The sequence below is a fragment of the Canis lupus genome, chromosome 32 (assembly GCF_048164855.1).
Source record: "Canis lupus baileyi chromosome 32, mCanLup2.hap1, whole genome shotgun sequence".
NCBI lineage: Eukaryota > Metazoa > Chordata > Mammalia > Carnivora > Canidae > Canis > Canis lupus.
In genome coordinates, this window is record NC_132869.1 from 3,777,142 (window position 1) to 3,794,248 (window position 17,107).

General features: G+C 38.1%; 1 protein-coding gene and 1 long non-coding RNA gene across 2 annotated transcripts in view; both read right to left on the bottom strand.

Moving 5' to 3' along the window:
- Positions 1 to 1,188: 1,188 nt before the first annotated feature.
- The window catches only part of LOC140622898 (uncharacterized), a 33,050-nt gene continuing 17,131 nt past the window's right edge, over positions 1,189 to 17,107 (bottom strand). Inside the window, exons 5-6 of the long non-coding RNA XR_012022568.1 lie at positions 2,008 to 2,034; positions 1,189 to 1,530 (exon numbers count right to left, since the gene is read on the bottom strand). This is a non-coding gene — a long non-coding RNA (uncharacterized lncRNA). The remainder of the gene's footprint in view (positions 1,531 to 2,007; positions 2,035 to 17,107) is intronic.
- Positions 7,182 to 8,120, bottom strand: LOC140622662 (olfactory receptor 4F6-like). The gene has a single exon (XM_072808297.1). The coding sequence runs from the start codon at positions 8,118 to 8,120 to the stop codon at positions 7,182 to 7,184; it is 939 nt and encodes a 312-aa protein (XP_072664398.1).

The following is a 17,107-nucleotide window of genomic DNA, read 5'->3' on the forward strand; positions in this document are numbered from 1 at the left end:
GAGAGAAATAGTGAAAGAGAAATTGCCTGGTTATGAAACCAAGAGGAAGAGGGAAGATTTTGAGGCAATATATTGGTTTGTGTAAAAATATCCCTGTATAGGTTACATGATATTTGGCATGAATTGTTTGAAAGTACTGAGATGATGGGATGAGGGTGTGAAAACATAACCTAAATGGACAGATATATCTTCACTTGTAGTACCAAACTTGAAGAGATAGATATAAAAGCTCTGATATGTAAAGATAATTCTTACAACTGACAGTAGGGGAATAAATGGATCACTTTTCTGTTATCAATTATAGCCAGTGTTTACCTTTGTAGATTTACCTGCAGTCCCAAACTTTGGAGTGTTGAAGATAAAGTCTTCTTGAATGCTTTTTAAAATATTTTATTTATTTAATCATGAGAGACACACAGAGAGAGGCAGAGACAGAGGTAGAGGGAGAAGCAGCCTCCATGCAGGGAGCCCAGTGCGGGACTCCAGGATCATGCCCTGAGCCGAAGACAGATGCTCAACCACTGAGCCACCCCAGGCATCCCTTCTTGAGTGCTTTTAACTTTATTTTTTCTGAGTTAACTGACTAAAAGTAAAATTTGTACATTATTGGATCAATTTCTTAAGAGATCAGTGGAAAACATACAAACACAAAAGAGGAAAAATATAGGGAGTTATTTTGAGTGTTTGTAAAAACAGTTCAGTTGCTTAGAAGAATCACAACTACTCCCAGATTAGAGGAAAATGCTCTTGTTGATTCCCTGTGGTACTGACTCCTGCAATGCAGTGAACACTCCACAGGCCTATAAATCATCCTGTCATGTCAATGTACTCCTGTCCTGATGTGTGTGTTCTAAGTGGCCAAGTGGATGCCACGCAGAATAGCATATTAAGATGAATGAGGGAGAATCTAGGCAGAAATAAAGCCCCAGGGAGTTCTCCAGCAAGGCACAGAGCACTGTGATTGGACAGCGATCCCCCGGGGCATGGATTCTGGGTTTGCTTGGCAGCAGAGAAGGCTGCTGAACTAACAGGAACGGGGTTGTTAATGTAGAGTTTATGAGTCCTAGAAGTATCAGAGAGGACTGAGACCACTGATTTATAGACTGTCCCACCTGAAATTGGCTCAAGATTTAAACTGGCTGAAGTTAGAAAGTTAATTGAGAAAAGACAAAGAAAAGATCAGGTACTTTAATCCTTTGACTAATCATTTGTAAAAAGGAAGCCCACAGGACAGCAGGGAGGGACCTTGGGGGCAGAAAGTGGCTCTCTGGGGCATCCAGCAGCTAAAACAGGAACCTGGAGCTTGACCTAGGTCATTAACCTGGATGGATGAGGAATTCCTCTGTAGTATCAGCTCCAGCCTTCCAGGAGTTGGAGCAGCTGGAGTGCTTCATACACAGACAGCTATGTGCTGGAGTACTAGATGCAAGCGCTGTGGGCTGCCGGCACAGAGAATGATGGTGACAGTGAGCAGACACGGTCCCCCAGCTCCCAGGAGGAAGTGCCAAAAGTAGACCACCAGTTAAAGGCCTAATGAACAAGAGACAATGGACTACAGTGAATAGCTGGAAAGCAGCTGTTTCTGCTCTCCAAGGCAAGCCCTCCCCTCCCCCACCACACCCTCCCTTGTTGCTGAAGGAGATAACCAGGAAATGCTGTCGGACATAGTTTATTTATTTATTTATTTATTTATTTATTTATTTATTTTATTGGAGTTCAATTTGCCAACATATAGCATAACACCCAGTGCTCATCCTGCCAAGTGTCCCCCTCAGTGCCCATTACCCAGTCACCCCAACCCCCCGTCCACCTCCATTTCTGCTACCCCTTGTTCCTTTCCCAGAGATAGGTGTCTTTCATGTTTTGTCACCCTGACTGATATTTTCACTCATTCTCTCTCCTTTCCCTTTATTCCCTTTCATTAATTTTTATATTCACCAAATGAATGAGGCCATATAATGTTTTGGACAGAGTTTTTTAAAAGTCCCAATAAAAGCCTGTACTCACTAAGCCAGGGTCCAGGAGAAGGGCAACCTAGAAAGATGGGAAAGATTTAGACAATAACTGCTCTACTCCAGCCAAATAGCACAGAACAAGCTATGGCCCCACTTTTACCTACACCAGCAAAGACCCAGTGGGCATCTAGGCTGCTGCCCTCACAGGGGCTGTAATAAGGCAGCCTCTCTCTTCCCCTAAGCAGGCTTGTATCAGAGAAGGCTTGGCAGGAAGCTGGGACTTTTATCCCTGTCAACTTGCAAGAAGGCCCCTAACTGCCTCCATGGTATTATTGGAGACCATATGAGAGCCTGGACTTCCATTCCTATCCAGCGTATTGAGGTGCTCCTCCCCTCCCTGCTGTTTTGTGTCTGAGAATGTTCTGATAGAGAACTGAGACTTCCACTATTGCCCAGTGGTAGTGAGGCCACCCCCATGGCAGGGTCAGTGGGGGCCTGGAACTCCCACTCCTACCTAGCTGTAACAAGTGCACCCCTGGATTCTACCTTCACTAGTAGGCTGTTCTCCTCTTTCTCCTGCTAGAGAGGTCTCACAAAAAGCCAGTTAAGTGGTGCCTGGGTGGCTCAGCGGTTGAGCATCTGCCTTTGGCTCAGGGCATGATCCCAGAATCCGGAATCAAGTCCCACTTCGGGCTCCCTGCATGGAGTCTGCTTCTCTCTCTGCCTGTGTCTCTGCCTCTCTCTGTGTGTCTCTCATGAATAAAAAAAATATTTTTAAAAAGCCAGTTAAAACAGAAGATTTAAATAAGATTCAGAATCTCCTAACATTATATTCAGGCATCCTAATTGCAAGAAAACAAATCATTTGTCATAGTAAGAACTGGAAAGAGTTCAAACTAAATGGAAAAATAGTAGATATCAACACTGAGATGAGGAATTGGACTTAATCAAAATTAAAAACTTTAGGAAAAACCTTGTTTAGAAGACGAAGAGACAAATTACAGAGAGGGAGAATGTTTTACAAAGCAGGTATCTGACAAAGGACTAGTATTCAGAATATATAAATTCCCCAAACACAGCATTTCAAACAATCCAATTAGAAATTGGACAAAAGGCACGAGGAGACATTTTTTTCCCTGAAGATGCACAGATAACAAATAAGCACAGAAAAAGATGTTCAACATTGTTAGCTATAAGTGAAATGGAAAGTAAAGCCACAATCAGAGATATCTTTACATCTATCAGAATAGCTAATTTTTTATTTAAATAATGACAAAACCATGTGCTGGTGAAAATACAGTGAAATTGGGTCAGTCCTATAAAGCTGGTAGGAGGGTAAAATGCTACAGCCATTCTGGGAAACAATCTGGTAGTTTCTTAAAAAAACAGAACCTGCAAATATGATCCAGTAATTTTACTCCTAGGTATTTATTACAGAGAAATGAAAACACATGTTCATGCAAAAACATGTGCTCAAATGTTTATAGCCACTTTTTTCATGATAGGCCCAAACTGAGAAACAACTTAGTTGTTTCTTGGAGATTCTTTCCACCTTCAACAGGTGGAAAGAATCTCCAAGGGAATTATGCTGAGAGAAAAAAAGCCAATCTCCAAAAGTTACTCTATGATTCCATATATATAGCATTCTTGAAATGACAAGATGCTAAAAAAGAGGAACAGGTTAGCAGTTCCCAGGGATCAGGAAGGGGAGGGGCAGGACAAAGTGGGTGTGGGTACAAAAAGACAGCAGGAGGGAAGCTTGTGGTGATAGAAATATTCTGCATTTTGACTATATTAACATCAATATCCTGGTTGTAATATTGAACTATTATGGTTTCCCCAGTAAAAGTTGGGTAGATGGGTAGATGGGGGAAGATGAGTAAAGGGTACACAGGATCCCTGTGTTATTTCTTACTGCCTGATGTGAATCTATGATTATCTAAAATAAAAGTTAAGGGGGCTACCTCGGTGGCTCAGTCAGTTAAGTGACTACAATGGAATATTCCTCAGCCATTAGAAATGACAAATACCCACCATTTGCTTCAATGTGGATGGAACTGGAGGGTATTATGCTGAGTGAAATAAGTCAATCGGAGAAGGACAAACATTATATGGTCTCATTCATTTGGGGGAATATAAATAGTAGTGAAAGGGAATAGAAGGGAAGGGAGAAGAAATGGGTGGGAAATATCAGAAAGGAAGACAGAACATGGAAGACTCCTAACTCGGGGAAATGAACTAGGGGTGGTGGAAGGGGAAGAGGGCAGGGGGTGAGGGTGAATGGGTGACGGGCACTGAGGGGGGCACTTGACGGAATGAGCACTGGCTGTTATTCTGTATGTTGGCAAATTGAACACCAATAAAAAATAAATTTACTATTAAAAAAAAGTGACAGACTTCTGATTTTGGCTCAGGTCATGATCCCATAGGTCCTGAGATTGAGCCCCATGTTGGGCTTCATGCTCAGCAGGGAGTCTGCTTGAGGAATCTCTTCTGCTTTCTCTGCCCCTCCCCCTTATTTATTCTTTCAGTCATTCTAAAATAAATGAATAAATCTTAAAAATATGTATATAAAATAAAAGTTAAGAAAACAAGTCCAGACACTAATCAATATATTATTCAACACTGCTATTTTTAAGCTCTTTGTTGGTTTTATTCATTTATTTAATGATAATTAATTCATCAAAAATTTTCTATTCTGCTGTACTGATGTTATAGCAGTAAACATGATCAACACAGCCCCTCTTCACATGGAATTTAAAATGTAATGAGGAAGACCTACAACAAATAAGAAATTATGAGTATGGCCAATGTTACAGAAATGGTACTAGGCAGTGCTATAATATACAATGGAAGGAGCTCTCTTGGACCCAGGTTCTTGGAAGTATTTCTTCATAAAATGATGTTGAAACTGAGATTTGAAGAATGAATAGATGTTAATAGGCAAAGCATAAAGGACAAATGTTTCAAACAGAATAATCAGCTGGTGCAAAGCCTCAAGATGAGAAAGAGTGAATTTTTCAAGCAAGCAAAAGAAAACCAAACTGCCTCTGGAATTGCAAGCAAGGGCATATTGTCCTCTGAGGCTGGAGAGGAGGATGGGGGCTAGGTCTTAGATAGCCTGATAAATCTTGAAAAAGGATCTGTACTCTAAAAACTACAGAACACTTAAGAGTTTGTATTTTATTTTAAGAGTAGTGGTAAGTGTGTGAAGGGTCTTAAGGAGAAGAATCATATGCTTAGATTTTATATTTTAAAAAAATCTGGAGCACCTGGGGGGCTCACTCTGTTAAATGTCAGACTCTTGATTTCAGCTCATGTTATGATCTCAGGGTTGTGAGATCAGACCATATGATGGACTCTGAGCTAAGCATGGAGCCTGCTTGATATTCTCTCTCTTTCTCTCTCCCTCTCTCTCTCTTTGTCTCTCTCCACCCTTCTACCTGCACATGCATATGCATACCTATGTTCTCTCTGTCAAAAAAATCTCTCATTCTTAATTTAGATAAGAATGAAAGCAAACAAGATTTAAAGTGTGAAGACACATAGGTAACTTAATATTCTATTTGAAAAATGATGTGTGAAGTCTTAGACAAGACCGGTGACATTTGGAAGAAAACAAGGGGACATATTTAAGAAATGTTTAGATGTTTAGCATTTGCAGATTTATTGAATAGTAGGGGTTTGGGAAGGGAGGAGTCCAGTATTACTCCTAGATTTTGCATTGAGGAACCAAGTTAATATTGGTGCCACTTATTTTGACGAGGGACCTGAAAAAGCAGCAAGTTTGAGGATGAGATGATTTTAGGTTCAGATTTGGTGAGTGGGAGATGCCCTTGAAGCAAGAAATAATACTCCTTGAAGCCTCTAGCTGAGTTGGTAATTAAAGCCAGGGGAATGGATGCTACCTAGGGATAGAATATGGAGTGAGAAAAAGCCAAATATGCAATTTGAGGAACACTGAGTTTGGTGATAGAGTGGATGAGAGAACCCAAGCAAACTGATACTGGGAAGGAATTCACAAAAAGTAGGAGGAAAAACAGGAGACTGTAGTGTCTCAGAAGCCCAGTGAAATATTTGAAAGTGGGAATGGTTAACAATGATCAAGTAAAGAACTTCCCATCCAGATGAATACCAAAACGTTAAACGAAGTATTAATAATTAATGTATGTGGAGGACACAGGGATGTTATTGGATGTTCCTGGAGAAACACTGGACAAAAAATATAGGCATTAGTTTCCTTAATTGAGCAGATTTTATTTAGAGAGCAGTAGAAACAGATACATGAAAAAGTTATGTGTAATTTTAATAAGGTGTTTATTCCAAATGTAAAAACACTCAGTTAAACTGAATATGCCTTACCATTTTTGGCTTGACATTTATCCAAAGCTATCAAACTCGGATATATAAACTCTTGGGGAGTTGCTTTATCTGACCAAGAAACGATATTCAAAGAATTCAGGGCCTTTAAATACACATCTTGGGTGATTAGTCTCCTTTGGAACAGCCATTATTTCTATGCATTTAAAAAATAAACCAGGTGATTTGATTGAATATGGAAAGACTGCATTTTTAGGATAATAGAGAGGTAGAAAAAACTATTAAAAAGCTCTGGTTTGTATTTATCTAAAGTATTGATAATGTTAAGAAAATTCTCTCCCTTCTTAAAATCACTCAAATCTAAACACAAAACTAAACAGCATCCTAAACTGACAAAGTCAGGTTTGTGTTTGGGGTTTAACATAAATAACACATAATTGATTTTGTTCTTATTTTAAGTTAAACTAAAATTAAAATAGGAATTACAACACAGAATTCATTGATTTTAATTTACTCAAGTCACATTTTATCTATTAAATCTCTAAATTTACTATGAGATATATTTATCATTTTTGAGGTATTAATTTATAATTGAGAATAAATACAATTAGCAGGTCCCAGAAAATGTCACCCAGAAAATGGTATTTGAATGTTAAATTAACTCCTAAAAACCAGCTCAGTTTTCTATTCTCATCATTCCTCATGATGGAAGTAGGTGAAGTCAGTTTATTCTCTGTGGTTAGCAAAATAAAATCACCCTTGATTCAATAATCAGTTTCTACAGGTGGACCTTTGTTGAACTATTTCTCCAAATAATAGTTCTTACCATAGTAACAATGACAGTCACGTGAATTGCGGTGTTCCTGGTGAACCTGCAGCATGTTGTATGTAGATCTGCTCCATTCATTATGAGATCCCATGAAGACCCACAATCCTTTTGGCCAGTCTTCTCATGGCCACTCTCATGTCTTTGTTTCTTAATGTATAGATGGCAGGATTCAAGAGGGGTGTGATAGCGAAGTCCACAATGAATAAATACTTATCCAGTGATGTTGTAGGGAAAGGCCACACATAGAGAAACATGCATGGCATAAAAAACAAAATCACTACAGTGATGTGAGCTGACAGTGTGACAAATGCTTTGGATAAATCCCCTGAAGAACGTTTCCAGACAGTGACCAAAATGAAGATATAGGATATAATTAAAGAGAAGAAGGTAGCCATGGATATAAACCCACTGTTAGCAATGATTACAAACTCTAGCTTATAAGTGTCTACACAAGCAAGTTTCATGACCCGAGGAAAATCACAGTAAAAACTATCTACTTCATTAGGGCCACAAAAGGGCAAGTTTATGACAAAAACAAACTGAGATACAGCATGAACTATCCCCACTATCCAGGCAGCCGCTACAAAGGAGACACACATTTTAGAGCTCATGATGGTCAGGTAGTGGAGAGGCTTACAGATTGCAGTGTACCGGTCATATGCCATGGCTATGAGCAGCACCATCTCAACTCCACCCATGACATGAATAAAAAATATCTGTATCATGCATTTTGGAAAGGAAATGATGTTGTGGTCAGTGAAAAGATCAGAGATCATTTTGGGGACTGTAGTAGATGATAAACCTAGATCAAGTAGGGAGAGATTGGCCAGTAAGAAGTACATGGGGGTGTGTAAATGACAGTCAATAATTACCGTGAACACAATGAAGAGGTTTCCTAAGATAATTCCCACATAGAACACAGAGAAGAATAAAAAGAGAAAAAGGTGCATGTCCCATGAATTTGAAAGTCCAATCAATACAAATTCAGATACCACAGAGTCATTTGCTGCATCCATTGGCTCAATCAGTAGAGAAGATGCTGAAGTATTCTGAGGGTAGAAAGTAAGGAAGAACTGAGAACTATGGGAACTGAACATTGATATGTTGTTTGCCTATCAATGCTTTTGTAGGAACTATGCTGCAAATGCCAAAATGTACTATTGGAAAACATACAGAGAGGGCAGGTGAAAGGAAGATAAATGAGTAGGAGAAATGAGATAATCAAAAGTTAGACTGGAGAGAGAAGGAAACAATATTATTTAGAAATATGGAGGAATTAAGAGCAAAAAAAAAATACCTTCTGGTAGCGAGCCTCTTTACCATGCTCATTGTGCTTATTTAGTCTTTTTCATATATATTCAAGAAAATAGCTTTTGTATCATGAATAGTCAGCCATACTTTCAATATTCAAAGTTAATCACAGTTGTATACATATATTCTAATAGAATGTACTCTCTGATTATTCTTTTACTTACACTTGTGAGATCTCAGGCATTAATCACTCATAGAATAGTCACCAGACAATGAGTGAAAGAGTGTTGAATCTAAGAGGAATGCTTACACAAAATGAAAAGGCTTAGTATTCTGATAGTTCACAATACTTGTGACTGCAATGAATCACTTGGAGAAATACACTTTAAATCAAGTGACCCTCCTGACCCCAAAGACAGTGTCAGAAAACACAGAAAAAGGGCTTCTCAGTACTTTGGTAGGATTGAGAGATTTTGTACTCTTGAGAGGTCTATTCTAGGATTAATGAGTTCTTAATCATTAATGTGTAATGAGTAAGAACTCATTGAGTAATGTGTAATGAGTAATGTGTAATGCAATTCAAGCACAGAAGTGAGAGATCATGGAGTCTTCACTGAGATAAAATATTTAGTCAATGTACACTAAGAGCATGTAAAAACTACAGGATCCCAAAGAGTCATTAAAGTTAAAGGTTAAAGTTTAGTTAAAGTTTAGTTCAGCTAAAATGCTATTTGAAGGTGAGTAAAATTGTTATAATAATTTTTTCAAAGGGAGTATCTATTATCACTATGGATAAGTAGAAAAGTTGGAGATGTATATACATATGCATAAAGTACATGTTGGGATTCATTCATTATTTAATCTAAAGTGAAAAATTAAAAACACATTTAAAAGAAGATATGAGAAGACGTGCATAAAGGGGAATTTGATAAGATTAATATTTGAGTGAGTGTGCTATTATAAATGGTGCAAATTTAAATTTGTTGACATGTTCACTATATTGTAAAGCAACAAAAATTTTTTACAAGTATGTATTATATGATATGCTCTTTATAAGTATACACTACAAAAATATGTAAATATATACATCAACATCTCAAGATCACTGGATAATGACATTTGAGGTAATTTTAATATTGGAAAGATTGATCATGTATATTTTTATTTTTCTAAGTTGGCCATGTGTTTGTAATAAAAATTATGAAAAGGTGGAAATAGATCATAAATACAGAGAGGAAACTGGTGGTTGCCAGAGACAAGGGTGGCAGAGGGTTGGACAAAGAGGAATGAAGGGAGCGGGAGGTATAGGCTTCCAATTGTGAAATGAATAAGTCATGGGGATGGAATGTACAGCATAGAGAATATAGTTGATGGTATTATAAGAGTGTTAGATGGTAACACATTGTAGTCATACTTGTGAACATAGTAATATATATATTATATAAAACACATATATATATGACAATGGAATGTGACTCAGCCATCAGAAAAGATGAATACCCACCATTTACATCGACATGGTTGGAACTGGAGAGTATTATGCTGGATGAAATAAGTCAATCGATAAAGACAATTATCATATGGTTTCTATGAACAGCTACACTCCAAAAAATCAGGCAATCTAGAAGAAATGGACACATTTCTGGAAAACCACAAACTACCAAAATGCAACAAGAAGAAATAGAGAATCTGAACAGGCCAATAACCAGGGAGGAAATTGAAGCAGTCATCAAAAATCTCCCAAGACACAAAAGTACAGGGCCAGATGGCTTCCCTGGGAAATTCTATCAAACGTTTAAAGAAGAAACCATACCTATTCTACTAAAGCTGTTTGGAAAGATAGAAAAGAGGTGGAGTACTTCCAAACTCATTCTACGAGGTCAGCATCACCTTAATCCCAAAACCAGACAAAGACCCCACCACAAAAGAGAACTATAGACCAATATCCCTGATGAACATGGATGCAAAAATTCTCAACAAGATACTAGCCAATAGTATACAATAGTACATTAAGAAAATTATTCACCATGACCAAGTGGGATTTATCCCTGGGATGCAAGGCTGCTTCAACACTCGTAAAACAATCAATGTGATTCATCATATCAGCAAGAGAAAAACCAAGAACCATATGATCCTCTCATTAGAGGCAGAGAAAGCATTTGACAAAATACAGCATCCATTGCTGATCAAAACTCTTCAGAGTGTAGGGATAGAGGGGACATTCTTTAACATCTTAAAAGCCATCTACGAAAAAGCCACAGCCAATATAATTCTCAATGGGGAAGCACTGCGGGCCTTTCCCCTAAGGTCAGGAACAAGACAGGGATGTCCACTCTCACCACTGCTGTTCAACATAGTACTAGAAGTCCTAGCCTCAGCAATCAGACAACAAAAAGACATTAAAGGCATTCAAATTGGCAAAGAAGAAGTCAAACTCTCCCACTTCACCGATGACATGATACTGTACGTAGAAAACCCAAAAGCCTCCACCCCAAGATTGCTAGAACTCATACAGCAATTTGGCAGTGCAACAGGATACAAAATCAATGCCCAGAGAAATCAGTATCATTTCTATACACTAACAATGAGACTGAAGAAAGAGAAATTAAGGAGTCAATCGCATTTACAATTGCGCCCAAAAGCATAAGATACCTAGGAATAAACCTAACCAAAGAGGTAAAGGATCTATACCCTCAAAACTATAGAACACTTCTGAAAGAAATTGAGGAAGACACAAAGAGATGGAAAAATATTCCATGCTCATGGATTGGCAGAATTAATATTGTGAAAATGTCAATGTTACCCAGGGCAATTTGCACATTTAATGCAATCCCTATCAAAATACCATGGACTTTCTTCAGAGAGTTGGAAAAAATTATTTTAGGATTTGTGTGGAATCAGAAAGACCCCAAATAGCCAGGAGAATTTTAAAAAAGAAAACCATATCTGGGGGCATCACAATGCCAGATTTCAGGTTGTACTACAAAGCTGTGGTCATCAAGACAGTGTGGTACTGGCACAAAAACAGACACAAAGATCAATGGAACAGAATAGAGAACCCATAAGTGGACCCTGAACTTTATGGTCAACTAATATTCGACAAAGGAGGAAAGACTATCCACTGGAAGAAAGACAGTCTCTTCAATAAATGGTGCTGGGAAAATTGGACATCCACATGCAGAAGAATGAAACTAGACCACTCTCTTTCACCATACACAAAGATAAACTCAAAATGGATGAAAGATCTAAATGTGAGACAAGATTCCATCAAAATCCTAGAGGAGAACATAGGCAACATCCTTTTTGAACTCGGCCACAGTAACTTCTTGCAAGATACATGTAGGAAGGCAAAAGAAACAAAGCAAAAATGAACTATTGGGACTTCATCAAGATAAGAAGCTTTTGTACAACAAAAGATACAGTCAACAAAACTAAAAGACAACCTACACAATGGGAGAAGATATTTGCAACTGACGTATCAGATAAAGGGCTAGTTTCCAAGATCTATAAAGAACTTATTAAACTCAACACCAAAGAAACAAACAATCCAATCATGAAATGGGCAAAAGACATGAACAGAAATCTCACAGAGGAAGACATAGACATGGCCAACAAGCACATGATAAAATGCTCTGCATCACTTGCCATCAGGGAAATACAAATCAAAACCACAATGAGATCCCACCTCACACCAGTGAGAAGGGGGAAATTAACAAGGCAGGAAACCACAAATTTTGGAGAGGATGTGGAGAAAAGGGAACCCTCTTGCACTGTTGGTGGGAACGTGAACTGGTGCAGCCACTCTGGAAAACTGTGTGGAGATTCCTCAAAGACTTAAAAATAGACCTGCCCTACGACCCAGGAATTGCACTGTTGAGGATTTACCCCAAAGATTCCGATGCAATGAAACGCCGGGACACCTGCACCCCGATGTTTATAGCAGCAATGTCCACAATAGCCAAACTGTGGAAGGAGCCTCGGTGTCCATCGAAAGATGAATGGATAAAGAAGATGTGGTTTATGTATACAAAGGAATATTCCTCAGCCATTAGAAACGACAAATACCCACCATTTGCTTCGAAGTGGATGGAACTGGAGGGTATTATGCTGAGTGAAGTAAGTCAATCGGAGAAGGACAAACATTATATGGTCTCATTCATTTGGAGAATATAAATAATAGTGAAAGGGAATAAAGGGGAAAGAAGAAAAAATAAGTGGGAAATATCAGAAAGGGAGACAGATCATGAAAGACTCCTAACTGTGGGAAACGAACTAGGAGTGGTTGAAGGGGAGGTGGGCGGGGGGGGGGGGGGGGGGGTGGGCGTGACTGAAAGGGCACTTGACGGGATGAGCACTGGGTGTTATTCTGTATGTTGACAAATTGAACACCAATAAAAAATAAATTTATTAAAAATAAAAATAAAAAGTAAAAATATCATATGGTTTCATTCACATGTGGAATATAAGAAATACTGCAGAGGACCATAAGGGAAGGGAGGGAAAAGTGGGAAGAAATCAGAGAGGGAGATAAATCATGAAAGATTGTTTTTTTTAATAATAAATTTATTTTTTATTGGTGTTCAATTTGCCAACATACAGAATAACACCCAGTTCTCATTAACTCTGAGAAACAAACTGAGGGTTGCTGAACGGGAGCTGGGTGGAGGGATGGGGTAACTGGGTGATAGGCACTAAGGAGAGCATGTGGTGTGATGAGCACTGGCTATTATATGCAACTGATGAATTATTGAAAACTATCATCTGAAACTAATTATGTACTACATAGTGGCTAATTGAGTTTAAATAAAATATTTTAGCTACACAAATAAAATATATGTATATATGAAATGAAGGTGAATTCAAATAAGTTAAAAAATTTTTAGTTGTTTTTTGTTCTTTGAAAATGTTAAAGCATCAGAAATTCTTTGGAGCTAAATTCTCAAAAGAGATAGTTGCTATCCTTGCTGGATATTTTGACTTTAACATTCAGAACATAGGAACCTTTTTAAGTAGGTAATGCAGAAAATCAGATAGAACTTAGGTCTTTCAAATTTAGTGATTGAAAATTCTATCTCCTTCAGGGGCAAGATCACTTATAACCAAACTAAAACTGAAAACACAAGGAAGCAAAGCTGTCCAAAACTCATTTTGCCAATGTCCTGTCATTGTATCATATTCATGATTTTTTAAAATTTCTCCTCTTAATCATCTTAACTTGCTTCTAATAGAGGTCCTTTTCACAACTGATGGACATTAATTCTATTAAGTCATATTCATTCTTATCATTATCCCTCTACTTCTTGACTCAGTCATTGGCTAACATCATCAAAAGCTTTGTCAGATATGCCAAGTGGAGGGAACTGACTCACTCCAGCATTCCCTGGATGAGGGCAAAGAATCATTTCCATTTATGTGGTCTGTTAGAAGCATGAGTGGGAATTGGGTGGGCAAGACATATTTAACATATTTGATCCTCACAATAGGAAACATGGAATATCACATAAGATGGTGAAGGGAGTGGTGATGGATGCAAGATCCTTGCGATATTAATCCACCAAAGGGACAGCAAAATTGTTAATTCTTTCAGAAATCTCTTTCTTAGATAATAATTTAATTTTGCAATTACAATAGTAAGAATAGTGTTCAAAAAGTATGGAATAACTAGTGACAGAAGGGAAGTATACAAGTGGAAAAGAAACAGAAAGTAGAATGAGAGTATAAGAAGAGAGAGTTTATTGTGGTATTGCTCAACATTAGGAGCATTTTTTTTTACCCACCTGTTCTGTTCTAAGGTGTGCAGCGTTTGTAGAAACTCAAAAATTTTCATTTCTGCTTTGTAGTATAGTCACATCCAAGACAAAATATATGTTTCTTCCCAATGAGAATACAGTTAATTAGTAGTAGTAGGTGTTAGTGACCCATTGATGTTTCTCAGATCTCTAATAACTAGCCTTTTATTGATTCCTCCTGGGAACCAGGTCTGTGAGTCATGTTAATTTTCCCAAGAGAAAAAAATATCAGAAGAGTTACTTGGTGATGAGAGTTTTTATTTATTTATTATTTTATTTATTTATTCATGAGAGAGAGAGAGAGAGAGAGAGAGAGGCAGAAACACAGAGGGAGAGGGAGAGAAGCAGGTTCCACGCAGCGAGGCCGACACGGGACTGGATCCCTAGTCTCCAGGATCACACCACGGCGGAAGGCTGCGCCAAACCGCTGGGCCACGGGGACTTCCGGGTGATAAGAGTTTTTTTTTTTAAAAAAAAAGATCAGTGTTTGAATATCTCCTGTATATTAGACAATATAACATGGTGGATGGGCAGAAAATAAGTACCATTTAAATCAGGAAATGTGGAAATGTGAGCCTACTTAGATATGCTGGTTTGGGAAGAGTGAGAAGTCTTCCACAATTATTGCAGATGCCTTTATTTATGGAATGGGAGAGTTGAGCCATATGTATAAATTTTTTTTTCCAGAACAAGCAAGAGGCTTTATGCAAGGGTGGTATTCTCATAAGCATTCATGATTCTTTCCCATTCAAAATGGTTTATATCTTACTTATTCCAAACTCTATCATGTAACACTAAAAATGTATTGAATGGACAAATGAATAAATAAATATCTTTGTGAAACTATTCTATTCTTTAATCATATTGGATTCTAACCAGACAAAAGTGGTATGGGACCGTGATGAACTGTTGAACAAAAGAAAAAAGCTTATAAATGTTATTCTAGATTGGGAGTTGAAAAATTATATATTTTTTATTTTTTTATTTATTTTTATTTTTTTAAATTTATTTTTTATTGGTGTTCAATTTACTAACATACAGAATAACCCCGATGTTTATAGCAGCAATGGCCACGATAGCCAAACTGTGGAAGGAGCCTCGGTGTCCAACGAAAGATGAATGGATAAAGAAGATGTGGTTTATGTATACAATGGAATGTTACTCAGCTATTAGAAATGACAAATACCCACCATTTGCTTCAACGTGGATGGAACTGGAGGGTATTATGCTGAGGGAGTTGAAAAATTATAACCCATAGGCCAAGTTTGCATCACTGCCTGTTCCTAAAAAAAACCCAAAACAAAACATAACTAATGAACAAATTCATTTTAGTTATAGGATATGAAATATAGAAAATTTAGTATCATTTCTGTACACTGACAACATATTTTCTGAAAAAGAAATAACAAAATCAAGCCCATTCTACAATAGCATCAAAAATACCATAAAATGCTTGGGAATTAATTTTACCAAACAGGTGAAAAATCACTATTTCAGAAACTATAAGACATTTCTGGGGAAAAAAGGACAAATAAATGGAAAGTTATTCTGTATTCATGGATTAAAAGAATTAGTATTGTTGAAATTTCCATAGTATTGAATGCTAACTGTAAATTTGATGAAACATCTATTAAGATTCCAATAGCATTTTTTTTTACAGAGTAGAAAAAACACTCCTAAGATTTATATGGAACCTGAAGAGCCTGAATAGTTAAATCTTGGGAAAGAAAAGCAGGAGGCATCAATCTTCCTGATTTCAAGCTATTTATGAAGCTATAGTAATTGCAACAGGATAGTACTGGCATAGAAACAGACAAATAAAACAATGGACCAGAACTCAGACCTCAGAAATAAAGACAGAGTTAGGAGTCTTTCATGTTCTGTCTCCCTTTCTGATATTTCCCATTCATTTTTCTCCTTTCCCCTTTATTCCCTTTCACTATTTTTTATATTCCCCAAATGAATGAGATCATATGATGTTTATCCTTCCCCGATTCACTTGTTTCACTCAGCATAATACCCTCCAGTTCCATCCATGTCGAAGCAAATGGTGGGTATTTGTCGTTTCTAATGGCTGAGGAATATTCCATTGTATACTAGGGGTGGTGGAAAGGGAGGTGGGCAGGGGGTGGCGGTAACTAGGTGATGGGCACTGAGGGGGGCACTTGATGGGATGAGCACTGGGTGTTACTCTATATGTTGGCAAATTGAATACCAATAAAAAATAAATTTATTTTAAAAAAAAGCACTTGGAAAAAAAAGAAAGAAAGCCAAGCATATACATTCAACTACTATTTGAAATAAGAACCAAGAATATTCAATGAAAAAAAGTCTCTTATACATATGCTGTGCTAATTGGGTATTCTTATGTAAAAGAATGAAACTAGACCCCTATGCTACAACATTCTTTTTATGTATATTTTTAAATTAATTCTTGAAATTAATTTAAAATAGATTACCTGAAACCATTAAATTCCTAAAAGAAAACTTAGGAAGGAGGAGGGGCAAGAAGGTGGAAGAATAGGGTCCCCAAATCACCTGTCTCCACCAAATTACCTAGATAACCTTCAACTCGTCCTGAAAATCTACGAATTCGGCCTGAGATTTAAAGAGAGACCATCTGGAACGCTACAGTGAGAAGAGTTCGCGCTTCTATCAAGGTAGGAAGACGGGGAAAAAGAAATAAAGAAACAAAAGGCCTCCAAGGGGGAGGGGCCCGCGAGGAGCCGGGCTGAGGCCGGGGCGAGTGTCCCCAGGACAGGAGAGCCCCGTCCCGGAGACGCAGGAGCTGCACCAACCTTCCCGGGGGAAAGGGGCTCGCGGGGAGGTGGAGCAGGACCCGGGAGGGCGGGGATGCCCTCGGGCTCCCGGGGACACTAACAGACACCTGCGCCCCGGGAGATGCGCCGAGCTCCCTAAGGGCTGCAGCGCGCACGGCGGGACCCGGAGCAGCTCGGGGGGGT

Excerpts from the sequence above, each read along its gene's own strand:
- LOC140622662 (XM_072808297.1), bottom strand. The coding sequence starts at position 8,120 with ATGGATGCAGCAAATGACTCTGTGGTATCTGAATTTGTATTGATTGGA.